Source organism: Catharus ustulatus, chromosome 1 (assembly GCF_009819885.2).
Source record: "Catharus ustulatus isolate bCatUst1 chromosome 1, bCatUst1.pri.v2, whole genome shotgun sequence".
NCBI classification, from domain to species: Eukaryota; Metazoa; Chordata; class Aves; order Passeriformes; family Turdidae; genus Catharus; species Catharus ustulatus.
The window spans coordinates 99,766,073-99,793,385 of record NC_046221.1 but is presented as its reverse complement, the minus strand read 5'-3'; the positions used below and the strand labels follow the sequence as shown (position 1 = coordinate 99,793,385).

At 41.5% G+C, this 27,313-nt stretch overlaps 1 protein-coding gene across 2 annotated transcripts in view; it reads right to left on the bottom strand.

Annotated features, from left to right (window-relative positions):
• Nucleotides 1–965: 965 nt before the first annotated feature.
• Nucleotides 966–27,313, bottom strand: part of ZNF516 (zinc finger protein 516) — a 101,057-nt gene continuing 74,709 nt past the window's right edge. Inside the window, exons 3-6 of one of the 2 annotated variants that reach the window (XM_033074505.1) lie at nt 16,219–17,682; nt 11,312–11,416; nt 10,341–10,408; nt 3,767–3,931 (exon numbers count right to left, since the gene is read on the bottom strand). In XM_033074505.1, the coding sequence (XP_032930396.1) occupies nt 3,869–3,931; nt 10,341–10,408; nt 11,312–11,416; nt 16,219–17,682 (1,700 nt within the window). In that variant the 3' untranslated portion in view covers nt 3,767–3,868. Of the gene's footprint in view, nt 3,932–10,340; nt 10,409–11,311; nt 11,417–16,218; nt 17,683–27,313 lie in introns of both variants that reach the window. The other variant, XM_033074496.1, reaches the window with a different exon arrangement.

Genomic DNA, 27,313 nt, shown 5'->3' with positions numbered 1-27,313 from the left:
GAGGCTGGGAAACTTGACTTGTCATAAAATGCAATCTTTCCCCCAGTAATCCACCACATTTTATGTAGTAAGAACCTAATGAAGAAGTTACCTCTTGCTTTGTTCCAGGTCTTGTGACAGATCAATTTTTCAAGGACAAATCCCCACCTATGTCAATGAATTCCAGCATTCCTGGTGGAGCTGCTGAGATACACCTGAGGTAACTCAGCATGGGAATATGGCAAGGACGAACAAAACCAAGCACAGGCCTGGCCAGAAATTCTTTGGGAATGAGAAGGAGCGAACAGTGGGGATGCACTCCCACTAGAATAACAGGATTTTGTAAGAGGGCTCCAAACATCACACACAGTCTGATGCCTCCAGTAGGATAAATGAAGACACCACACAGCTCCCCACAGCACGAGAATGCAGCAACACATTTACAGGGATTACCATGAAACCTGCAGGTATCAGTGCCGGGAAACCCTCCCAAGTGAGAGATTTGTATCCTACAGCCAATAGCAAACCACTTTTTGCACCCACCAGCAGATGCTGTTTTCTAAAGGATAATACCCAGTTGTTTTCATGGAAGCTCGGTCTTCAATAGGACAGAGGCAGCGATTTATGCAAAGGTGTATCACTAAGGACTTTTAAGAGGTTTTAAAATACAAACCTAAAAACTGTCTTGGCTTTCCAACTGGCTTAACTTTTTGTAGAATGCACCCATTTATACACAGCATTTCTCACAGAAGGAATCTCAAGAAGAACGTAGCATGGTGGCAATGTAGCTGATCAGCCTTGTGGAGAAAGTTTCTCCAAGCTGGACTTTTGGTCAACATACAACATTCAGGATACAAAAATACTCTGGTGGTTTTTCACTTCAGCCATAATAGAAGAGATTTCCTACACTTTAGCTAAAATAAACCACACACAAACCAGAGAGAGAGGGGGAGAGAGAAAGAGAGAGATGGCAGATACACTGAGAATCTGCAGCGTAGATAATCAAACCCTTTATTGTCTAAGTTACATTAGACTTGCAACACCATAAAAACCTGTTAAGAAGAAGAAACAGTAGATTGGTAGAGGTAGTAGAAAGTCCCTGTAACAGTCATAAAAGGGCTTTACAGGAGTGTGTCATGCCAAAAAAACTTATCACGTTGCTTAAAAGAGCTGATCAAAGCCCATCTGACTAAATAAATAAGAACACAACTCATTTTAAATACTATGGTCTAACTAAAATAACAAATCAATACAACACAATGATAAAGAAAAAAACCAGAAATCGTGGGATTCACTTTCAAAAACAGATGGTCCTCAAGGTTGGTTTTTCCCCACCCACTCTTATTTCTTGTTTAATTAAGTGAAAATCTCACTTCTGTGCTATACACAGCATATAATTATTTAAACTGATTTCCCCTACTGTTGTTCTTCATGAAGCTAAATTATGATTGTAAACTTTGCTGATTAGTACCCTGGTAATGGCAGTGACAGCACTAGTCTCTCTGGCAAGGATTTGGGAAGAAAATTCCAGAAAGAAGGTATTGGCTCTAAATATTAACTCAGTTTTTCTAGTTCAGCTTGCCAAAAAAATACAATTTAAAAAAAGAGAGAAATTACAAATGTACACTACACTTTTGTGCCATTTTGGGTATAGAAGAATTTTTAATAACTAAACCACAAACAAATAGGTTAAGCAACTAGCTTTTGTGTATTCCTGAACTATCACCATTATTTTTCTCATGGAAAATATGAGCCAGAAAAGCAACAAAACAAAAGAATAAACGAAATCAACAAAAAAAAAAATCAAAAACAAAGAGAAAGCTAGTGCAAACCCAAAATGATAATCATTAAGCAACACGGCAAAATATTTAATTTTTTTCTTTTTTTTTTTTTTTTGGTGTACAATGGAATGTGTCTATGCAACCTCCCTCAAAATAACTTCACAGAACAGTTAATTACAGTCACTTTTAAGTACTTGCACAGACATTCCTAACTACTCCGAGACTTACAGAGAATTCTGGTTTACATCTCGTGTAATAGCGTAAGGAAAATCTAGTTTAAAAAAAAATAAGTAAGAAAGTTAATTTGCATTGTTGCAAGTGTTGCAAAGTAACAAAACTTGTCAAGTAATTTAAAACAAGTAACAAGTAGTATCCAGCCCAAATTACTGACTAGATTTTTTTTTAAAAAAACAACCCCCCCACCTGTTAGAACAGAACTGTTAGAACAGAAAGATCACGTTTTAAGGTTTTTTCTGCCTTTTTTTTTTTTTTAACAAACCTTTTGTCAGAAGCCCATTTCTACAAAAACAGCACTATTCCATTACTGTATTAAGTAAACTGTGGTCTCACCTGTATTAAAGGTTAGCATCATTTCTGTACATGTAAAATTATTGCTTTTTTGAAAAATATATTTAGCATGCTAGTTGTTTTTTAACTCCATTTCCTGCCTTTACAAAATGTTACAATTAAAAAAAAAAAACTAGTAAAGCTTTTGCAAAAATTTTCACAGAACATTTTCTTTCAAGGCAGCAGTAACTTTTGATAATGCATAAAATTATATGTGCAAAATCTGAAACTTTCAGAAATATTACCATCACACATAGTGTCACAGCAATAAGAAAAGAAAATATTTATATCTGTGGAATACATTTTTAATTGCTTACACTGCATGGTTTAACAACCTGTTATGTGCCACAACCCCACCTTGAAAACTTGCAGTTAAAGAGTTACTGTAGAAGAGGTATATAAAGCTTTTTTTTTTTGCCTTTTTTTTTCCTAACACCACCAGTGATCACCAAGTACAAGACATGACACATTTATATAAACATTAACCTGCCACCACAAAAGAAGTTCCTCATCTTTCCAGAGCGTCAGCGGGCCCAAGGAGGAGTGGCAGCTGGTCTGCTGAACCAAAGGCAGGAGCAGAGAGCACCTTACGGCCCCAGGGCTCCCTGAATCCCTTCAGTGACACCTTTTCTCTTCTAAACAGACAGATCAGCGGTGTTAGACAGCTGAATGTTTTATTTTTTCCTTTTTATTTCTCATTAAGTGAAGACTTCCTTTGTGACCAGGTTGAAGAAAGTAGCCCTGTTACAAAAAAAAAGGTCCTGAGAGTAAAACACAGAAGCCTGTTTTTCTTTCTTAGTGTTCAACTAGCTTTTCTTTTCCAAAGCAGAATAGAAGCTTTTCTCTGGAAGTGTTTAAATTTCCATATTCACATACTATTAATGGTGCACAGTCAAGAGCAAGAGCACTAGAAATGCAAGTGGTCCCCAAACTGTAATGAAACAAACCACTGCAGAATGACGGTCTTTCTCTTTAGTCCCTTTAATCCTTCATCAAGCATTGCTTTCTCAGCACCGAATGCCACCTTTTCCTTCCCTGCACCCCCCATTCTTCCTCTCTCTGTTGCTGCTTTTTTTTTTTTAATTTGCTTTTCAGCATGACAGGCAGTGGCAGTTTCATTAATTAATACTTCTCCAGCCCTCAAATCCACTGCTGTTTTTCAAATGAATCAAATAGTCATTGTGAGCATCAGGGAGGTTTTTGTTACAGTGCTTAACTTCTTCATGCTGTCCAAATCACATAAAGTTTAATTTTTCCAGTGTCTCAAACTTCTCTTGATTAATATAGATGCCTTGTGCCGCCACAGTGCTTGCCAACTCCACTGTTTATTATAAAGGAAATAAGGAACCATGGGACTGATTAGTACGTCAATTTATATATATCTTGTGTAGCATCTTCATTTATTTTAAGATGATTAACAGCGCGGAGGCACCCCCCTCCTGGCAGAGCGCTGCTCACAGCCTCGGTGCGCGGCAGCTCCGGGCGCGGCGGTGGCTGGCAGGGGGATGGATGCTCTGGAGCATCTCTGCTCCGCCCGGGATCTAGGTTCCCTTCCGGAGGTGCAGCGTGTGGGCCGTGAGCTCTGCGCCGCCGTGGTCTCTCCCCTGCAAGAAGGACAACAAGGGGAAAAGCTCATTCGCGCCCCTGCTCCCAGGCACGCCCCTGCAGCAAGTTCTGCTGGCATTCGTTACCCTTTATGAGCATCATGTGCGTTCATCCTGACCCGCCACGCGAGAACACTTTGGGGTTTGGGTTTTTTTTGAGCATCTACACCAACAGCAAAGTGTGTCAGGCCCACATAAAGTCCCTGATGGACAAGAACAAGAAGTAACAGGATCTGGCGGAGCAGTTCAGAGAAGGCTGAGAACAAGGAGGGAAAGAAGAGGCCTCCAAAAAGTGGAAATTATAGTGCTAGCCAAAAGGGATTCACAACTAGATCAGTGCTTTAAAAAGCCTGAAGTTTGAGGTCACAGAGGCAGCTAAATGAAGAAAAACTGAATTCTTGTGCAGGTCTGTCAAATGCTAAGGCGGCTTTTTTCCCCCCTTGTCATCTTCCTTTTATTTTCTTAGACAATTTTCATGAATAATTACCATGTTGAAAAAAAAAAAAAGCAGGGATATTCTAAAATCAAGTGAAATTAAAGATAACATCATGAATAAGTGGGAGCCTGCAGCTCCCAAGAAAAGCTTTAAAATGACATTTAGAACATCACTGTTGGAACAATGCAGTTTACAATCCTGATCCTAAAACAACATGGCAAGATTAATCTTACATAAATGCATTATCCTTAAGCTAAAGTCTTGATGAAGTGAAACAGACCATTTTAAATTAATGCAACATAAAATACGGCACCCATGTAAAATCCAAGCAAGTTTCAAGCTGTGCCTATGGCAGCCCTCGAAATAGCTAAAGAAAGCCCAGCTCTGGTTGACATAATGTATTAAGTGCATCTCTTTTGTTAATAGATTTAGAAAATTCCTAATTAAACCTGGCCCAAGATTCATGACATTTACCAGTCAAAGTTTGGTTTTAAGTTGGAAAGATTTGCAACAAAATTAAAGAAAAAAAAAGCTGCTGTACAGACCGCAGTATATTTGAAATGTAGGAAACAGTAACTGAATGAGAGATGTGATAAAACTTCCTTAGTTGGATGCTGAATTTCTCGCAGTAAACTAAGAAAGATGCTTTACATTTTTGCGCGGCTGCATCATGCCTGAGAGACACAGCCACAATTCCAGGAGGAGGCATTCATCACTGGAATGCCTCGTATCGAACCGGCTCCACATACTCGGGAGAGCAAGGCAGAGCTTTGGGGGGCTGGGGAGGAGGGAGGGGAGGGCAGGAGGAGAGGGGAGGGCAAGCACCTTGCCCCACTTTCCCTGGCTGGGAACTGAAGAAGGGGTGTGATTAGGGGCACTCCTCTGGGATGGACAGCCTGCGAGGTGGTGAAGGCATGCCCTGCATGTCATGGACCACACAGCACAAAGGACACAGGGAAAGGACAATCCATCCTCCCCACACCTGCAAGGACAGTGCAGAGGGGCTGGAGGTGGTGGGCCCCTCTCAGGCACAGCTGTGCTCCCAGTTTCACTGGCAAACAGGACCTGAGCTTCCCCTGTGCCAAAACCCACCCAGGGGCTCACCCCCCTGTACTCACACCGTCCCAAGGTAGGATCGGGATTTTGAACCAGCTGATACAGAGCTGAATTGAATTCTTCCTGAAACAAAAATGCTCTCCCTTTTAAAAAGTAGGCTTTCTTCACAGCAACTTCCAGGGTTTTTCCCCAGTTAACAGGGAAAACCCAGTTTGTGTCCATGTTAATATGCTGGAGACAGATCACTGCATGACATTGAAGTAAACTGCAAGGAGCACAGATACCACTGCAGTTTACTAGCAAGGGACAAGTCTTGGGACAAGAACTACAGCTCCTAATCCTGTCTCTAATGCTCATAAAGTAACAGACATACAGTACATGCATATTACTCAGATGCCAGTACAGCAGCCTCCATGGTTCCTTGATTGTTTGCATTATAATCTCCATATGTATGAACGAGACAAATTAGGTTGCCATTTATTTGTTCATTATCTATTATTTTGATTAATGGAATTCTTGTTCTCAGAATAACTATTTAAAAATAACATTTGCAATAATGAGGACTGAACTATTAATCATGATCTTTGGAAGAAACTCTGTAAGGAACTGGGACAAGACATTACATATGAACAAATGTCATAAACAGGACTTCTAACAGACAGTACTAGAATTTTGAGTGCAAGAAAACCCAAACCAGCCAAACTATTTAAACCAATAGTTTAAATAACTTTTTAATCTGGGTTATGTTTTTTTGGATCCTCCCCTTCTCTGTAAAATTGCTTTATGACAAACAGAGGTATAGTGTTACTGGACTATAAAAACATTACAGGTAACAGATGTCCCCAGCTTTTCCCCCAAGCTCCTTTACAACACACACATATAGACATGTATATAGTGTTTTCTTGATGGTTCTTTCCAATCTTGCTATCCCCCAAGTTCAAGCTATTCACATTTATGCTATTTCAAGTACTGAATACTGCAATAAATATTTTAAAATACTTACAGTGGAGAAAATAAAGGTTAATGGACCCCTTAATGAAGGGTCACACAGTACCCTTGTCACACAGTCTTGTCACAACCTACTGCACACCTGTCTTTTCTGTGAATGAGGCCCAAAAACTGTGATGTCCAGAGCTGTTTCACAAAAAAGGCCCATCACTGCCTTCTGGTATGGGGAAAGCTTCAGCCAGAGACTTCAGGATACCAACTGTTTGGGTTTTTTCCCTGGGCTGATTTTCTGTAAATAAAAGGCTGTTTTTCTACAGAGGACAAAGGCTGGAGTTTTAGGGATTTTCCTTGTTTCACTCACACAGAGGATGGAGAACTTGATGTCTCTGGCTCCAGTGCTGCAAATACGGTTCATGCATATATACACTTAATTAGAGAGAGCTCTCCTTCATTGCTAACCATGAAAACATGCTTTTTGAACACCCAATTTCTTGTCCCTTAAAATCTTTAGAGCATATCAATTGACACTGGTAGAGCATAAACTGTATTCCTGAAGTGGGCTGAGCTTTTTATACGGCTTTAAAAACGCAGAGGGAGAAGTCAAACACACAGCGTACATGTTAGAAACTGCTACCACTGCTGTCACCACGGTGAAAAAGCAGGCTCCAGACTGACTCCTGTACCACTGGGAATTGGGCTTCTGGCTGCAGCATCAGGCAGTGCCTCTGAAATGACCCCATGCTTTAGGAGAGCCTTGCTTTGAGACACACGTGCTTGCAAGGGCCCCTTCTGAAGGGGAGCCAGCTTTTGTCTTGCCATGTACATGCAATTGGAGTGTGCTCCCTGAATTCATGCCTGCTAAATCATGTCTCTGGATGTTGCTTAAGAGTATTCCAAATTAAGATACATATTCATTGAGGATAAGCAAGTTTAATTATGTACATACTGGGATATTTAGCATTTTTAAAAATATTCAGAATATTCAATATGTTTAATATGGCAGCTTTTCAAGAGAATCTACATGACTTAGCACAGATTGTATTGACTTGAAGTATGTAATGAGCATTTTTTGTCCTTTAGACGAAGAGCAGGAAATATTCCTAAGTTCATGGGAAATTAATTTTATGTAAAAATGTCATTTTGTTGGGTTTTTTTAAAGCATTCAGGTAGAAATAAGAAACCACAATAAATAATGTTATGAATTAACATCTTATTTCCAACATTTTACTTATATTCCATTGGCACTGATAAAAAAGTGTGAAACACAGCCCAGTGCTAATAGCAGGAAAACTCTGTGTGTTTGATCTTTTTTACACACTCCTATAGGCGACCTCCTTTTCAGGAATGCTGAACACTTGCACCTCCTGTTGGTGGTTCACTACCCTAAAACAGGATTCTTATTTAGACACCTAAATATAGATTTAGCTGGTTTCGATTTTTGAAAAATCCTGGCTGTAGAGCCTATTTTTAACATGCAGAATTAGAATTATTCTGTGATAAAATTGCTATTCAATGTAGCACTATTGTAAGCTACAGTGCTGGGGGATTTTAAAAGCCCTACCCAACATTGTTTCCTAAAGGAAACCTTTAGAGATGATCTTCTGGCTGACTAGAGAAGGGAATGGGGGAACCGTGAAATACTAATGTTAATATTTTTACTCTTTAGCAGACTACTCAGGGGAAGATATTTTACCTGTGAGGTGGAAACATTATGTAAAGTGAATCATTTCCACTTGACATCAAAAAAACCCCTCTTTCCTCCTCAAACTACCACATAGGTAACCATTGTTTCTTGCTCGGAGCATGTGCACGGCACTTCTGTAACTTGAACTGACTTTACACCATAAACTCTCATGAACAGATCTGTCCCCAATTAAGAAATGAAATGAAGACATGCAGTGACAACGTTTAAAGTGGGAAATGGTAATGTTAACGGAATGCTGCAGGCACCGTTCTCACTGAGAGCTCATTTCTGCGCTTCTGAAGGCCCTACAGCTGCCTGTGGAGATGAGAGCACTCAGCACACCCTGTAACACCCAGGGACTGTGCAGGTGGAGCCTTCTGGGGCAGCACAGTGCCTGCCTGCAACGAGAGCCAGCAAAACAGCAGACAACTGAATAATCCCACCCGACACAGACGCTGACAAATTGAGACAAAGGCTGGGACTGAGGAGCAAACAAGACAAAAGAAAGGGAATGATCTCCTGCAGAAGTGATCACACCGCATCTTCTGTGGAAGAAATACTGACTGGTACGAGATGAAGCTATTCAAGAAGCCAGCCCCTACTCAGCGTTCTGCTGTGCTGAGAGATGCTGGAATTTAATCAATGCTTCCAAGGCAGACTGACAGATAGAGAGAGTAAACTACCTTTGCCATGGAAGAAGTTAGTCAATAAGTTCTGGCATGACAACAGTTCACAAAGACAAGATTATGAGTCATTTTATTGTGCAGTAATATAAGCCAAATTACAAAAAGAGTCCAGATGTGGTCTGAGCTGCCACTTTTCCTTTTGGATAGATAGGCCATTCCAGAATTTTTTGGAAATGTATTTCCAACTTTGACCTTATATTGTCTTCTAGAAGAAAGCCCAGATGCCTTCAGAATGTGATCTCAACTACACATGAGAGAAAACCACGAGCATGAAAAGATGAAAGAGCATTTTAGAAGATGCTTAGGTTTACTAAATCTGTGTTACTAAACTGATGAGAACCAAAGACTAGCTGAGCGAGTTGGCAGAGCTGCAGTATTTCACTCTGTCACAATGACTGTGTCTGTGTCTCTGTTATTCAGAGATGAGTCCTTGTACAATTTTATCAGATAAGCATTATAAGGGGGACACTGCAGGATAACTTTGTAGCTACTGTCCCACAAAAGCAAAGCAAACATTGCCCACAACAACAACAACTGAAGTGCTACGCCATCTTGGAAACTTTATGGGAATTGTTGGCCACTCCTATGGCTTGGTGTCAATTCAGATGCTCCACTGACAGAGTCTGAGTTCTCCATACAGCCTTCAGGCCAGAAAGATAGAAGGGCACAGAGAAGATGCCAAGAATTTTTATGAAGACATGTGAACTAGGCAGTATGGTGGTGCCCAGTGAGCATGTTTACTGAGCAAGTAGGAAACAATTCCTAAACTTCATAATGTCGGGAGTAGCATGGAAATGCATCCTCTAAGCATGACTGGAAACATCTGCAATAGCTTGGTACCACACAGGAGGACAGGGGCTGCTATAGTGAAAATTAAACTAAAAATGAGGATGAAAGGAAAAGTGATGCTGAAGGCCGTTCCACAATGGAAGAGAAGTGCCCCTGAGAAGGTGTGCTCTGAAACAAAGCTGCAAATGGAAAGGGAAGGCCCAGGCTACAACATTAGTCTCCAACGAAGTTAAGATACACAAAACAAATTCAGTTTAATGATTTTCTATGTAACATCCTTGTCATGTATAATTCAGAGCTCTGAGAAGTGTTAAGACTGGAAACTATATACTAGAAACAGGAAAGCACACTAACAGAGTCCATGGAAACTGGTGTATGAGAGCTTTTCAAAGGCCAGATACTGGATATCAGGGTATAAATACTCTTCAGAAAAATACAAACTAAATGTTAGCTGTCTTGTTGCAGCAGAAAAGGTGTTAATTGCAAAAGCAAATTTCCAGGAATTCTTTATGTACTATCTCACTATTACATGTCAGTGCATATTTCAGAGTTACCTATCCCATCAGTCCCCAGTAAGCCAGTAACATGTTTATTTAAACACTAACTACCTGCCTTACAATTAACTGACACTCTCTATATAATAAATTCTGATAAAATGCTTAAAAAATTTAAGAGCTAAAAATTAAGCAATACCATTATTATTTATAAATGTCATAAAACAGTCAGTGCTTTAGTGATGAGTATCACTCTGCAATTTTTTTCCCAGCTACCACATTAAAAACCAAACACCCAATTAATTGTAAAACATACTTGTTTTGGGGCATCTGCGGAGGTGGTGTGAACTTCAGTACCTCGGAGTCCATTAGACTCAAATACCACTGTGGGAACAAGGGGGCTTGTTAACAGATGAACATTCAAGCTTCGTTAGTGTGTGTACATTATTTGAGACCATTACAGATTAACCACGTTCAAAAAAAGACACCAGCTACTAGCCTGTGGCCGGAAAATACCAATTTACCGTAACACTTACTGTAAGAGAGTGTGCTAATGGCAGCCTAGGGCCACTGCCCTTTTTAATTCAGACTTCAGCGCTGAAGAAAGCAATCACTGACAACATTAATTATCAGTGTATGTGTAAAGGGACCCTCTTCTTGCATTACTTACCATTTGGCTTCTGTCATTTTGCATCAGACTGGCTTATGTATGCATCATTCACACTTCTGAGGAGGAACCTGCTACTCTGTCTCATGCAATGCTTAGGAGGGCTCATGACACTGGTAGCTTCAGCCTCCTCCAGCCTCAAACACAGACCATGTCAGGTTAAAAAAGGCTGCTAGGGATTTCCCATTTTAGGGCTGACCAGTCTGAGGAAAAACCTCATTTCCCACAAAAATGTTCCTGTCAACAGCAACGATGAGGCAAAACAAAGCCTTATGTTATGCTGAAAGGGGTACTTTGATTTCAATTTGTGCTGGTGGCAACAGAATTCATTAGCATATTCATTTCTGAGTACCCTACTCTCTAATTAAAATAAAACATTTGCAAACAGACTTATCTTAAATGCAATGCAATTTTATGGAGTTCGGGCAGGGATCAGGTAAGCAATATTTGGAGAACAAGAGCAATAGTCATAAAAATAAAAAACCTGTCTATTAGATTTAGGTACTGGAATTACTTAGCTTAACACGGTATGTGAAATGCAATTCTTGGCATTTTGTTAGCTGAATCTGAAAGCAGGCGAGTGGGAAAGGGAGGAAACAAGAGCAAGTGAGGAAAGATACCTGTGTGGGACCTCTGATGAGTCCTGAGGTGGCTGGGTTGGGTAAAGCATTTTCCACATTCTCTGCAGACACAGTCTCCTTGGCGTGTTTGTGTCCTGAGCATCCCTGTAGTCAGGAGAGAGGGAGGGAGGAGGGAGGGGGGGTGGGGGGGGAGAGGAGAGAGGAAAGTTGAGAAGAAAACATTATGCCAGAAGAAAACATCATTAGTATGTCTAATGTGTCATTATGTGAGGCTACCTTCAGGCCCTGGATGACAACTGTCAGCCTTCATCTAGGCACTGGCTGACAGGCCAGGCACACACAGGACTGCAAGAATGCATAAATTACATTGAATTAAAAAATGCTCCCCATGATGTGCCCGCACCAGGACTGGCATGTCAGGTGTGCGCTTTTCAGAGCAGCTGGATCCACTTCTCAGCCATCACCCAGCTTTGTCAAGCAGTACATCAGGCAAATCAAAGTGACTCCAGCGTGGCGGAGACAAGTCACATGGATAATAGGAAGTGAGTAGGACCAGAGCCCGACTGTCCCCCCCAGGCGGCAATACCTCAGAGACAAATGCAGAGCGAGCGGAGCCATCGCAGACTGATCAAACCTTTCGCCCCTGCCTACCTGCCTGCCGGTGCTGCTTTGACCCCGGACCTCTGAGGCACAGACGAAAGACATCTGTGAATGAAAGTGTCATTCCGGACATTTTGAGCTGGTAGCAGCACAGCAGCCTTCCCCCAGCCCTGGGTAAACATGTTTTCTAGGCCATTAGCATTTGTGGAAAACCGCTCAAACCTCTCCTTTTTCTCCAAAGGTCAGTTTACAGCATCTGACTTAAAGGGCTGGTCTTTGTCTTTTTGCTGCTGATCAAAAAAGACACATTTGACTTTTATTGGGCTTTTTTATTATTGAAAAAAAAATGTTTGAACATCATCTTTTCTATTTTGGTAAAACATCCTCTTTGGAAGAAAAGAGTTGATGTTTCCATTTGTCACTGGAATACTTTGGCTTTTAAAGAAATTCTGAGAGGGATGTCAACAGAAGTGAAGTTTCAGCTTCTCTTTCATATCCCCCCCTCCCCAGTTACAGCATTTAAAAAGTAAAATTTTGACCAAAACAGTGGCAACAAAAAACCTCCACACAACTGAAAGATCAACTGCAGGGTGTCACAAGATTCATCCAAAATATGGATGCTATATCTGAAAATGAATGGAGAAGAAGACATCTGTCATCTACTCTGCTCATATGACACCAAGCACCCTAGGATGGTTTTCACCAGACCATATACTGCAAAGAAATGTCTTGCTGCAAAAAAAACTTCAAAAAACCACCCCACTCACAGATCGTTTTCTCCTTTTATAATAGCACCTCCTGCAGATGGCAGCACAGTCTGCACAATGCACCTGAACACTCGCTCACAAAATTAAGTTTCTGACAGTCAAATACAAGATCGTGATTTGGGGAAAAATCTAGATCAGGTATACACACACAAACAAACAAACAAACAAAAAACCCTAAGAAAAAGATGCCCAAAAAATAAAATCTAAAAAATCACATAAGTGTTCTAAATATTAATGAGAACCTTACTGAACTGTAACGGGACAGGGTTGCCTTGTAAGGCAGTCAAGATTAAAGCAGGATTTCTGAGCTGTTACGAGCATTTACCCCTCACTGCCCAGAACTGGAGGTGCCAGCTGGAAAGCAAAGCTTTGCAGGCGTGCCATGCTGACTGCTGGACAGGCAGGGACTGGCAGAGTAGCTTTGTAAGGCTCAGGAGAGCTGGGTTCCTCAGGTCATGTTTCTGACACCTCTGGAATGACATTTAATCCCTCTATAACCCAGGTTTCCTTCTGCTGAAGGGGAATACACTTATCTCAGCAGCCATCACCAACCTGATCCAACAGCCTCCATGGAAGCATCGCTCCCACCCATGAGGGAAGGTTGAGGATGCTGTTGGTAAACCAGCGTATAAACAACAAGGGTGAGTGGCTTAAGACTTGCACCTAACTCCTCCCTAGCACTCACTTTATGGAGTTCTTCAAAAAGCAGGTGGAAAAAACGGATTGCTTCCAGGAGTATTTGCCATTGTTGCACTTCCCATGTAGCACCATAAGGTTTTTGATAGTTCAGAGCTTTGAGCTGTGGCTGCCACAAGGCAACACCCCTATGAGTCATCACTCAGGTTATCCTCTAGGTGAACAAAAGGGGGTGGATGACTACAGGTGTCCACAAATTAAGGTAAATGAACACCACTATGTGAATGGGAGTTCCTTTGCAATCCATGCTCAAAGCTGGTCTCAAAGGAGCCCCCCAAAAAGAGTGCATCTGTTGCCATAACCCACCCTTTCCTAATATATAAATGGCACAGATAAAAAAGTAACCTCTATTAAATGTAACAGTAAGATTCTCTCTACAGGCATTTGGGAAGACTGGGCAATGTGAAATAAACCTAGCATAAGCACAGCAAGCTCCATGTTTGCAGCTGTATCCCAACAGTGTACACAACAACTCTCTTCCAAGGACACACTGGAACAAAAACAAACGTCAAAGAAAGGATCCCAAAAACAAATGCAGCCACTCGAAAGGAACTCGAACACTGTACTACCACACACTAAAATAATCTAGTGTGATCCAAGATGACATCATATACCAAAAAACCCCAAGGAAAGTCTATTGAGAATACTCAACTGAGGGGAAAAAACATGACAAATACTATACCTAAGCAGGATTTTTGGATGTCCTTTATGTCACAAATGCCATATTCACATTACAGTATTAAGGCTAAATGGGATGATGCATACTGACTCAGAGGACTCAGCCTATCTAGAGCCATATGTTATTTCAGATGAAGTTCAATTACCCTCCTCTATCTGCAGTTGGTAGGAACTCGTTCCTTTTGCCTGAAGCAGCTTTTTATTTGAGTGCTATGAAAAACAGCCATCATGCCAATTGGTTTGGAGAAACATCAGCAACCTGGAAGTTGTATATAAAACAAAGACAAGCTATATTAAAAAAAAAAGAGGTTTCAAATTCTGAAAACTTGATTGCTATAAAACACTTGGAATGAAAGAAGAGGTTTCAAAGCAGAGAAGGGCACTAAATAACTTCCAGTTAAAGTGTCTCTAGAAAACACTGCCCAGCAAAAACATTTTGGCAATAAAATCCCTCTTTTAAAAAGCAGGTAATAGAGACCTCTTTAGAAACCCTGCCCCTATCTTACTTTGTTCCAAAAGTCATAATGAATTTTCTCATCCTTGCCTTCGCAAGTCATCTTCTATTTCCTAGCTTTTACTGTATTTCTCTTATCCCTTCTAACATGGCTGTGAGCTCACCAGAACAGTAAGATTTCTCTGAGAGGGCTGACACAATGTACTATTAAATAACATCAAGGAGGGCACCCAATGAGGGTATCCCAAGTTGGGGATGGAACAATTAGAGCAGGAAGTGAGCTGGGAGAAACTTTAGTCAACAATCCATTGGGACTGCAAAAGCAAAGCTGGCTGGCCAAAAAGCTCTAAGGAACACTTAGTTTTAGAAACTAAGCATGTCTTCCTCTGCTTCCTTAACAAAACCAGGAGCCTGATGCTGGCTGCAATCATCCCACAGGCCATAAGCTCCTGCAAAATGATCTTCTCAATAAATAACAAGCCCCTACACAGCACCAGCTTCGAAGTGACTGAGCAGAACTGACAATGAGGTGGCTGAAAGGTACAACTCACTCATGGAGACTGTGTCAGGCAGATTCTGTCCTCCTGTCTGCTCCAAAAGGCCCTTCCATCAAGACCTGACCTAACACTCCGGGTTCCTTTCTTGCCTCCACTTGCACAAACCTTCTGGGCACTAGACTGCCGCTGGCCTTACGACTACCGGCTTCCAAGTGTCCTGGATTCTGTACCACTTGCAAAAGCTCCATTTCAGACACGCTTTTGACAAAACAGAGCATATTATGTCAAGTGAAGACACTGGAACACCAGCCTGGAATGTGTGCACTTTTCATGTGGAATTGATTTGCATGGCTTCTACGAAGAGAAGAAGGGTATAAAAAACAGTATGGTTAACAAGTGGTGAGAGGTGAGACTATGGCTCCAATTCTCGTCCCTCACAGACATACACATATCTCATGTGTAATCAACCAGTGTGATTTTCAGTTTCCACTGAGACAAACCAATTCTGGTAGATCATGAGAAGAGTATGGTTTAAAATGCAAATACATAGGTGTATTTTTATTTATATGGCCGTTGAACTTTTTAGTCGCCAAACTTTTAAACTGGCTATTTGCAAAACTGATTTTTCTGCTTATGTGAATGGGCAGGCACATGTTCAGCTCTACTTCTTTTTAATTATAAGCATACAAACAGATCAAAAGACTCATTTGAAAAATACCTAGTGGCCTTTGATATGGACAAGGAAGATCTTAAGACTTTTGTCAAGAAAGACAAAGGACACTGACAAGTGATTATCCCTCTGTGTTGGAAGACTTGTTTGCAGACAAAATTGAACAAAATCTCCAAAATAACATCACAGATAAGCCCCGGAGGATGTTTATTTTGCCTGAAGCAAAAAGATGATGATGTGTGCCAGCACCAGCATATCAGGGGGGATCTTCCTGTGACAGCACATCTGTGTAACTCTAGCCTGCTTGAAGCAAGAGGACAAAGGAACAGCAGTACTCCAGGTGGAACCAGATACATTTAACCTGTGACAGAAATGTCACACAGTGCACAAGGGGGGACGCTGCAATGTTAAGAGAGAAGTAAACAAACCTATTCAAGCCTATCTAGCAATGATAAAAACAGCAAACTTGTAAACCTAACTGTTAAAAGCAGAGAAGGAAAAAACTGGGAAACAGCATGTCATGGCTCTGAACAAAGACAAACAAGCTACATCCTCAGCTATGAAAGGGCTTGTGAAAATCTTACCTGTATGATCTAGGACAGGGCTGTTGGCACCACAGGTTTGGTACAGTGAAGCAAGGTCCTTTGGAATGTATGTTTTAAAGATATTTAAAATGTCCAAATGTTTCTCATGCCCATCTGATCCCAGATCCTGTTTGCTGGAGTGTAAGGCCGGAGGAACTCCCACGGCGCCAGGCTGAGGCTGCAGCACTGGACTGGCTCGTGCTCCCGCTGTGCAGTTTGCCAATGTCCTCATCTCATTTCCAGCCTTCACGAGAGGCTCCCTCAGAGGCACCGACGGCTCTTCGAGTTTAGGGTACTGCTCACTTTTGCACAGAGGATGGTACTGCAGCGGGGGGGTGTACTTGGCCTTCACAGAGTCGGATGCACAGTGCTTACCTGGAGAGGCAAAACCAGTATTCCCTTGGGGAACCACGTACTTTTCCACTTGCTTACTGTTGGTGGGCTGCGTGCTAGGCCTGGATATAACTGTCTGAGTAGGTGTTATGCTTCTGCCATAGGTTCCCATTTGCATAAGTTTGGAATTTGCTTCATATTTGCTTTTGTGTTGTGCTGCCATGCTGTATTGCTCCTGGGAATGGTTTAACTTGGGCTGTCTGTACCCATCCAGAGCTGGCGCGCGTGAACCACAGTGGCCGTGACCGTCCTTTGGGGGATGCGTACTCCCACACTTTGTGGCCATCCCGACAGAAAGAGAGCTGGGTTTGGAACCTGGCAACGCACTTGGCACTTGAGTACGTGTAAATCTGGCAATGGGCAAAGGCTGGCATTCCTTACCACCGAGCACAGGAGGGGGGCCAGTGCGCCCACTCCTCGCCAGAAAGACCAGGTTGTTTTTAATACTCTTGAATCCGTTCTGTTGAACCCACGGGGGTACCATGGAGTTACAGCTGATTTTGTGCAAAATTCTTTTGTGCATCCACAGGACTTCAGGGTAGTAGGTCTTGTGACTGCAGAAAGGACATGGGTAGACAATTAAAGCAGCCTGCAAGGATGTATTCAGATATTTATTGCATGAAGTATCCCTTGTTGATTTTTCACTCAGATCGAGTGGAGCTACCTCTAGAGCTTCAGCACCTTTTTGTATCAGAGGATGCTCCCTGTGCAAGTCTAGCAAATTTTCTCTAGCACGACTAGCCTGCACTTCAAGTGTCGTTTTCAAGTCCATGACCATGTCTGAAGATGTCTGGCCCATACTCGAAGCAAAGCTAGCAATATGACTGGAGCAAGGAAGCCCTTGGCTGTGATGAAATACTGGCATCTTTATGTCTGCAGAGCCTTGGTATTTTGAAAAGGGTTCCTTGATGACACTCTCCAGCGCAGACACCAGAGCAGGAATCTCTGGTTTAGATTCCCTGGCCTCATTTTCTCTGGCGTTGTGGCCTCCGAGCTTTGGGAGTTCATCCAACTGAGATGTTATCATTGGGGTTTCCTCTTCAGGGAAGTTGCAGTGGTATGGCTTTCCATCTGAATGGGACAAATAAAAAAACCATCATTGTAATTTTACACAGAAAGGAGCCCAAAAGACAAAGCAGAACTCAAGATTAGAATATGATAGCAAGAGAAAAAGGAAACTTTGGTATTACTATGGTAATGATGTGCTACAGACCAAATGTACTGCATGAGCAAGAAAATCTTGAAATAAGACACAACAGTTCAATTTACTTTTAAAGGTGACTGCAGGGATCTGGATAAACTCTCTAATACTGCATGTTCATGACATTTTGAAGGAAAAAACAATTCAATAACATACCCATGTTAAAATTCTGGGACTGTGAGAAAACTAAAACAAATCTGCAACCATTTAATGCTTTAACAAAAGCAAAGATAATGGAGCCAGATAAAATTGACCTAGTTAAAGGTCTGTCAGCGCTTCCATTACAAGCCCCTATTTTCAAAGGGTTTATAACTCAGCAATAAAAATTGGCTTCACATGGAAACCAACCATATAAGCAGGTACAGCATACAGAATAAATTGCCCACTTAAGGGGGAGTTTTGCAGTGGTAAAGTATAAAAGATGAGTTATAGAGGGTGTAAATTTTGAATTTTCTATCCTTTAGTTTAAAGCAGGTATTTTTCCTTTGGTTTCTTTAATTTTTTTTTTTTTTTTGGTAACATATGTTCATGTTTGAGTCAAACTTCAAGAAAATTTTGTGACTGTTCAATCCATAGGAAGATAAGAATTCAATATCTCAGCTATTCAGATTACAAAATTCAAACACACTTTTAATTTTCCTCATTTGCTTTTCCACTTCTCAGGTCTCCAGAGTAAATTTATCCACCTAACACATGTCCTGGAAAGGGAACATACTGGCCAGTAATTAAAACTATTTAGGGTGAAAGAGAAGAGTAGGATTTGTTTTGCTAGGAGCGTGACTACATCTGCCTGCTCTCCCCATGCTGACCTCTGAGAGCCACTGATGAAGCCAATGAATCCCTTTAAATCAGTTCACAGATCAATTCCACAGAGATTTTCATCACAGCAGTAATGCTTACTGCACTGAATCCATTTAGCATGTAACTGAATTGAATCATCTGACAAACTTTCAGTTTCAATTAACACGCGGTTAATGAGCCACTGCCAGGCAAGTGTAAGGAGACCGTGCTCCATCTAAAACGTCACCAGTCCAAAGTGATCACTGCATCCAGAGGAGGGGTGAGAAGGGGAAAGGAGTGAGCTGCTCTAGAGCTGCATATCCTCTCACATCAGCTCAGAAAAGCCAGCCCTTCGGAAAACCAAGCACTGTTCGTTAGCGCAGGGCAGTGCCACAGGCATTATTCTGCACGGCGCAATGGAAGAACCACACTGATCACTGGAACTGCTCTGCACATAAAGTCTACTTAGCCTCACCTTCAATTCAAGCAAAAACATTCTTAAGCTTTTGTTTAATTCGAGGTAATTAGGTTAAAAATAACCCATAGGTTTGCAGCCTCGCAGGGCTGAATGCTCACTCTGCTAAGATCATTTTCCTTTCCAACTCCCTGGTATTCCAGGGGGAAAAATCCTCACAACCCAGAAACTTGTTTTTCCCGTGTTGCAGGCGACAAGGTTTTGGGAAAGCACATGCCCAGCACTACTAGCCAAATTTACAATTTGAAACAAAGACACTGCATGCAGCAGTGAAATCTGACACTGCACATCTGTGTTGTTTTCAAAGCATATCTGTCAAAGCCCAAAATACTTGTGCTCTTAAATAAGATTTTAAGGCTTCTCTTTATGATCACAAGGAGTAGCTGCTTTGATCATTGTAGTAAATAATAAAGCAAAGCAAAAACAAATCCTTTGGTTGCAGCAGTACTCACTGGAGAGAGACCCAACCTGCTGGCTGTACTGGGCAGAGGAGGGAAGTGGGAGACCACTGCCAGCCCCATTTCAGGGACTACAGAGCTGGGAGGCTCTTGGTCCACCGGTGCAGCTGTGATGCAGAGGGGCATCAGCAGAAACCTGCAACTGCCAGTTTGCTCTGTGTACCACAGACATTCCTACATACTTTCTTACTTGGTCAAAATCTATGTACCAAGCTGCTTCAGCAAGAACGACAAGGTCACACTGTGAGAGATGGCATATGTAAGATCTAGGCTTGGTCTTTAGGTCTGGACTATTCAATTTAGGTCTGTACTTGGGGAGAGGAGGAGGTGGAGAAAGCAGAGAGACAGCCCACAGTCCCATGTGCCCCCATAAAGCCTGGGACTGCAAATTTTGAGGCAGGTGCAGCCCTTTTTGCCCTATTTCCTAGTGCATCCACCTATGAAAAAGGGATTTTTTTCAGGTGGAAACTGTAGCACAGAGCAGAAAAATGATGAAGGCATTTCTGAGGTTATAGGCCTGCAGTTTCCCCAATGCTGGCAGTGCATTAGATGAAAATTTGTAAGACTATTACAAAACACAACCATAAGCTTCTAACACCAATTCCTCTGATGCCTCACAAGAACAGTAATGAACTTACTAGGAGTAATTTTAAAGCTTAGATCAGGAGGCTCAATAGCAGTATTTGTGCTAATTGCTCAAGTTGTACTTAAAAAAAAGACAAAACAACAACAAAAGAACAAACAAACAAAACTTCAAACAAACAAAAAATCCCCACATCCCTACCCCTACTTCCCAAGATTCAGACAGAAAAAATTTTCACCTTCAGGCCAACTCAGACTTCTTTATCAGCACAAAGCTCAGCCTATGCTCTTCCCTAGTCCCATCCTGCCCTCTGTAGGGATCCAAAACTACAGATCTCAACACTTAGACTGCCTCATGCCATCCTTCCCATCATGGCAGGTGGTCCAGGCTGGGCAGTGAGGAGGTAACAAAAGCCAGGTACAAGAGGGGATGCAGGCAAGAGCAAGAGAAGATGGTAAGCATACTTACCATACTTAAAAATACAGGTAAAAAATATAGGTAAATTCTTTTTAGAAAAATAGATTAAATTTATTTCTGCCTGCTCCCAGCTACTTGCCCCAGCTGAAAAGGGGTACTAATAATCCTTTTAAATCACTGGTATAAAATATTGTTCTAACCAGACCACTGCAGGCATTACTGCCACCAGAAACTTCTGAAATTTTATTATGGTCAGGTCAAAGCAAAAAGCCATGAATGAGATGCTTTCTGCTTGATCTCCAGGGACTATAACTCATACTCCTCATTGAAAGAGTTATTCCACAGTCTCCATCATCTCCTTATATTTTGTTTCAATTCCTTTGTTTCTTACCCCAAACAGCTGTTTTTATCTGTTGTACTTTAGAGTGAGAAAGGTCCTTTTACTGCAGAAAAAGCGTTTCAGTTTTTCTGTATCACAGATACCTGGGCAATAGCTAAAGCAGAGGAATTTTCCAAGGTGCCTAGCTAGGAGATGGCTGCTGATGCCATCTCAGGACTTCAGTTTGGCTGCAGCTTCAAGAATCAACAGCATCACAGGAAAAGGGAAAGCAAAGTAGGAGAGTGCAAAACACTTGACTATATAAAAAGCATGGTCTAGAAGCACAAGAATATTCAGGGATTTGAGCAGTTCCTCAGAAATACACCTAATGCCATCACCCAGTTACTCACACACAGATAAAAGCAACTCCCCTTCTCCCCACACACATATACCCCTCTTCTCACTTTCTCCACATGCATAAATTCTGCTTGTTTTCTTCCCAGCACTGTTTCTCCACAAAACTGAATTTCAGCATGGGCTGCACAGCTGTTTTGATTCATGAGGCTTCCTATAAAGTAAACCAGGCTACAAGGCTGAGGACAATGAAATCGTGATTTCTATTCAGAAGAGCAGAACTGGCTAGAAATTGGCCCCTTTTCTGGCTAGTGTTACAGCACTAGGAGTCTAAGGGAAAGGAGCAGATGTGGTGTGTTTGATTTTCAGTAAACATTTGATAGTGATTTGCACTTTGAGATGAATACTGTGGCTTGATTTGAAAACTGACTGGAAATAAATCATGATAAAAGCAAAGGATAACAAGGGAAGAAGGTGCAATATTGCAAAGACCTGTATTAGGTCCTATTTCACTTGGTATTTTCTTTAATGTTCCAGAAGAGATTCTAGACAGCATGCTCACTTAAATCTCCAGGAAATATCACATTTGGAGGAGCTGCAAAAATAATGGGGACAAGGAAATAATGCACAGGGACTCTGAGAGAATAGAAATGCAGTCTGAAAATAATCAAATGAGATTCATTCTGGGGAAGAAAAGGAGGCTAAGACAAGTGAAGGGAAATGATCCAAAAACATCCATGCAGTGGGAAGGCAAAATCTGGGAAGAAGCAATGTTGAAAATAACTGATGTTACAATAGACGGCAAGTTAAACATGAGTGTACTAGATGAAGTACTTCAGCTTAGCTTTCAGAAATACAAGCACACATTATAAAAACAAAAATAAAACTACCCTTCTGAAGAAGACACAATGGCCATGCTGGTCACATTGGGTTTTGAATATACAAAATATATAAAAAACATATATCAAAAATTTATCAATAGAAATAGACACAGGACATAATAAAGGGCACTATGCAGAAGCCCACAGTAAGCATAATACAATGGGACCCAGCAGGGGAAAAAAGGCAAAAAGCAGTTTTGCAGCAGAAAAGCAGGTCTTTTATTCTGTGAAAGGAAGGTTCAACAAAAACAGCCCATGCCCCCAGAATATCTGTGCAGATCTCCAAACACAGGTAAGTCAAAAAGAGTTCAGAGAACTGCCACAGAAAGGGAGCCCACCAGAAAATAAAGACAAAGAGTTTCCCCACATGGCTGAGGGAAGACAGAAGGGTGACAGGCCAAAGTCTGCAGCCTCTCTAAGAGTTCAAGCTCCAGAAGAACTATGTCATCCTAAGCACTGGAGTCTATCAACAACAATCAGATACACTTACATGCAAAAAACCTCATGATTAACAGAAATAAAAAGGTAACACGTATTTGCAGCTTGAAGAATAAATGTCAAGGGAAGAGGCAAAACACCACTTGGACTATAAAACCTGTATGGACAAAAACATTGACTATCAAAACAATAAAAATCCATCTTTTTCATGAGGAGGCAGAAAGCATGAGTTACTCCTCCCCTTTGCTCTATCAGCACAGCAAAGCAAAACCCTGAATAAGCCCAGTATCCACACACTGTAACTGCTTCACAGACATATGCCAAAAAATTAGCCTTCCCTTCATATTAATTCCAGACACACTTAGTTTAAGAAAGGACTCCTGGAGCATTCAACAGTGAGCCCATAACACTCCTCAGCAGCAGGTTTATCCTCTGAGCATAGCTCAGGCTGTTCAAAGAGACCTGGTATCTGTTTTTCAGAGAAGGATTTGTCTTAGCCAAGGCATGCCCCTTGTTTCAGCTGCCTGTGAGCCAAGTTTTTATACTCCACACACCGTCCACCACGTCCCTTGCTTTCTGATCCAATTTTGTCACTCAGAGAATCCCACGTGGTGCCAATGTGGGCATGAGGTGAGAGACAACTCCTACAAACCCTCTTAGGTTTTCTTACAGCACATGGCCACATGCCACAACGAGACACTGGGAAGAAAAAGTTATCCTGTTTTGACAGGAGATACAGCTTCTCATCTGCAAAGCTCCTCTTGCTTTACACATTGTTAGATGTTTTGAGGGGCTCCTACCTGAGCTCCCCAACAATTCAGAGAAAGATCAAGCACTAGACTGGAGCACTCAGCACCACAGGATGGGGCAGGTTAGCAGGTAAGAAGGTGATACTGAGGGTAGAAAGCACACAACCTACTAACATCCCTGCTTTCTCTCCAACTAATTTTAGAATTGACTGTGAGTGGTTTTGGCTGAGGTTTGAGGTTTTTAACAGGGCAGAAACCCAGCACAGCTCTGATGCTGGCTGATACAGATGGTTTGTCAGTCAGACAGCACACCCTGTCCCACAGAGGTTTCCCTTCAGCTACACAATGGGGAAAGAAGAGTAATGCTGTCCCACACCACAACCCAGGAGCACATGGAAAGCAAGTCCCAGGTGCCCTGAGAAGTCCTGCCTTCATCTGGTCATGAGCAAGATGCTTCTGGTTTGCATTACACTGCTTTTTTCTTATTACTTTGGAGTATTTTTTCTCTTGTTTTTGTTGTGGCTAGTTAGTTGTTGGGGAGGTAGTTTTATGCTTCCATACAATTAGCTATACATTTCTAGCAACATTATACATGCTTCCCAAATAAACCCAGGCCATGGGTTTACCAAGCAGAAGTTGCAGCCCTTTGGTACAGTTTACATTCACTGTCTCCCCATTCTCTTTTTCTACATCTAAACTTTAGTGGTTCCAAAAATGATTTCCCACTGACTTTTTAAACTCATAGCAAATAATTTCAAGCAAAGCATCCTGATAGGAACGCTTTATTTTCTATCAAGTACTGTAATTTCACGACTATAAGGCGCACCCTTTTGACTAAAATTTCCCCTCGAACCTGGAAGTGCGCCTTATAGTCTGGTGCGCCTTATCTGATGGACAAAGTTGCAAAATGTGCCGGCTCCCGGGGGGTGTGCCTTATAGTCCGGTGCACCTTATGGTCATGAAATTACTGTATTTATTGAGGAAGGAAGATGACTATGAAAACCCATGATCTCACAAGTAGAGAGGTAAGAACTGCTGATTTGCTCTGGTTTTTTTGGGGTCGAGGGGGAGAAGAGGGGGAGTGGGCCCAGAGTGGGAAAACAATTATCTGACGAAAAAATTATAACTATTTTTAGGCACTGTCCAGGACAGGGTTAATTTTTTGCAAAATCTGGGAGGGGACATGACTGGGACCCTAGTTTTTCAATACCAACTCAGGTCATTGTTGGGTGGAAGGGAAAGGGACACTTTCTCACTACTTAGAAGGGAGAAACCTGGAGACCAGACAAGTGCTGTATTTGTTTGTTGCTGGTTTTAGTTGGGTTTTTTCCCCAGTGTAAATAGTTTCTTTGTCTTATACCTCTTATTATTAATACTGTTTCTCTTTGGTTTTTTATCTCATTTCTATTTCCAATAAATTGCTCATTTCAATCTGTGATTTTTTGCTTTTTGTGTTTCCAATAGGAGGGGGAGGAGGAAGTGACCTGCAGTAGCATGATGTTCGTGGGAGTTCCAAACTGGAGAATAATATTCCTAAAGCACAAGAGGCACTCTAGAGTAACAAAATGTAACATTTTTACACCATTTACTTCCCAAACAGTACTATTGCTGTTGCCACAATGATAGTAATAATAATGGCTGGTGTCTTTAATTCAATTTTTTATAACCATGCTATTTTTCAGCTGATTTTTCTCCTTTTTTTAAATTTTTTTAGAATTTTTTTTAGGCTTCCCTTTGTTCCTGGAACAACAAAGTACTGATTTATTTCTAACTCCCATTTCCTTCATTTCACTAACTTTACCCTCTGCGATTTTTCACTTTACATGCAAGTTACTTTTTACCCTCACTGTCAAATGCATCATCCTTCCAAGCCTGGAGAGTGCAAACAGCTGAAGGGCCCCATTGCACTGTTCATCTCCTTCCCCTGCAGGACTGGGGGATATTGCAAGGGACAAAAACAGGACAGGACAGCCAAACCAAACACTTCCAATGCTTCCCTCAGTCTCCATTTGACTAATCTCTCCAGCACCATCCAGTAGGACACCTGCTGCTTATGAAAACAAAACCCACAGAGCTCTTACAATCCAGACAGCAAAAAACATGAATAGGTGACCATCAGACTTAATAAAGTTTGTTCAGTTCTGGACTGCACATGTTGAGATTTATTAATTATTTTAGATTATTAATGCTATCATTAGAGATACTGCATTAGTTTTGAACTTCAGACAGAATCTGGAATGTCACCAAGGTGAGTAGAGAAAAGTACAACAATTTTAGTTGATTACATTTGAAACTAAACCATTTAAAATGAGTGAAATCTGAGTCTGAGAACAGTAAAAGTACAGCACACAAAAGACCCCTCTCTACAAAATATTCCCTAGCTCAGTAAAATTACAAATTCATCTGCACAGCAGAAATGCTTTAGAGTTATGCCACACTTCAAGATCACTTTTTTTTTTCCAAGAGAAAAGGGAAGTCTGAAACCATCCCAGCATAGCTACAGATGCAAATGCCAGCAAGGTATTGAATTTCAAGCATAATCAAGAGAAGGCATCAATAAAGTAAGCCAAGAAACTAAGCTGTAAAGGGTATCTGGTCCAAAATCTCTCAGAGTGAAGTGCACATTGTTAGGTACTGGAAAAAAAAGTCTGAAAGTTCGCAGTGAACTTTTTGTCTCCAACTACTTGCCTACAAGGTTTTCTTTAAGAATATTTGGCTTTGTTGTTATCTAGGGTACTGATGCTACAAGCCTCTCAAAAGTCAACTGGTTGAAACAGCAGCTCCATGTGCAAATTACTCCAATATCCTCTTGCACAGTATCTTTTCATCACCCTCAGCTTTGTACCAGTGCACATCAGGTGCAAAAAGCTTTATAGGGAACTCCAAACACAATCTCTCTTCTAGGGCAGATGCTCTGGGACCTGTCTCCCAGGTATCAGCTCTTCAGAGGCAACACAGATATGGGGCTTATGGAAGAAAAGTATCCACAGCAGGGCATGTAATGAAGTGAAAGTGCAAATGTGGGTAAAATGGCTGCAGACACGACATTTCTGGCGTTGATCATTCTATACATGGTACAGGAATTCTGGGCAGTGGAAGAACTAGTCGTGACTTACCAGTCATTTCACCTGTGTATTTATCACAGAGGTCTGTGAGTGCATTCTCTGCCCAGCAGCTGGCAAAAAGCCCCACAAAACAATGTGTACTTATCTGCAGGTGAAGCTGTAGCTCCTGTTATCACAGCCTAAGTGCCTTTTTCACCCTTCATCCATATTATATCAACCAAGGGTAGTGAAGACTTCACTGAGGCTTTCACTATTTGAGAAAAAAGTTTGTCTTTTATCTAGAGCTGAGGGCAGGTGACACCAGTCTGACCAGTTCTACAAAGCAAGGCTGCAACTAATGCATCTGACCCCCATCCTGATGCCACATCCCCTTCTGGGACTTGGGACTGGACTTCCTGGTCACGGCCACAACCCGTCTTTGCCCTCTGAGCTTCAAGAGCATCCTGATGTCTTCCTATCTCACAGAAATCTGTTTCAGCTACAGTCTGGATCCTGGAAAAAGGTGGAAGAATAGTAACTACTTACCTAAAAATTGTGGGTAAAATAAAGGGCCAGAGGAATACATGTACAAAACTAATACAAACAGGGGCTGAAAGGGCTGGTTGCCAAAATGAAACTGTACAATTTGGCATTGCCTTAAACATTGCTGCTCATAATACACTTAAAGAAAATTATGGGATATAAAACCCCTGGAATGCTCTGCAAAATTAGGAAGTGATTAGGCCAGATGATACCAATTTGACTCTTAACACAGCTTTGCCGTAATTTCAGAGTTAACAGCAATATAGTAGAACTGGTCCAAAACCTAGGCAGTATGCTCTGTAGCTGCTGTACATTTCTCTGTGTGTGGCCCTGCCTGTGAAGTTTGGTGCAGGTAGATGGGGAAAAAAGAAAGGATCTAAGACCATTAACACAGCAGGATACATAATTAAATTTGAGAGGGCTGGATTTGGGCGAGGGCTGTTGTGGGTTTTTTGCTATT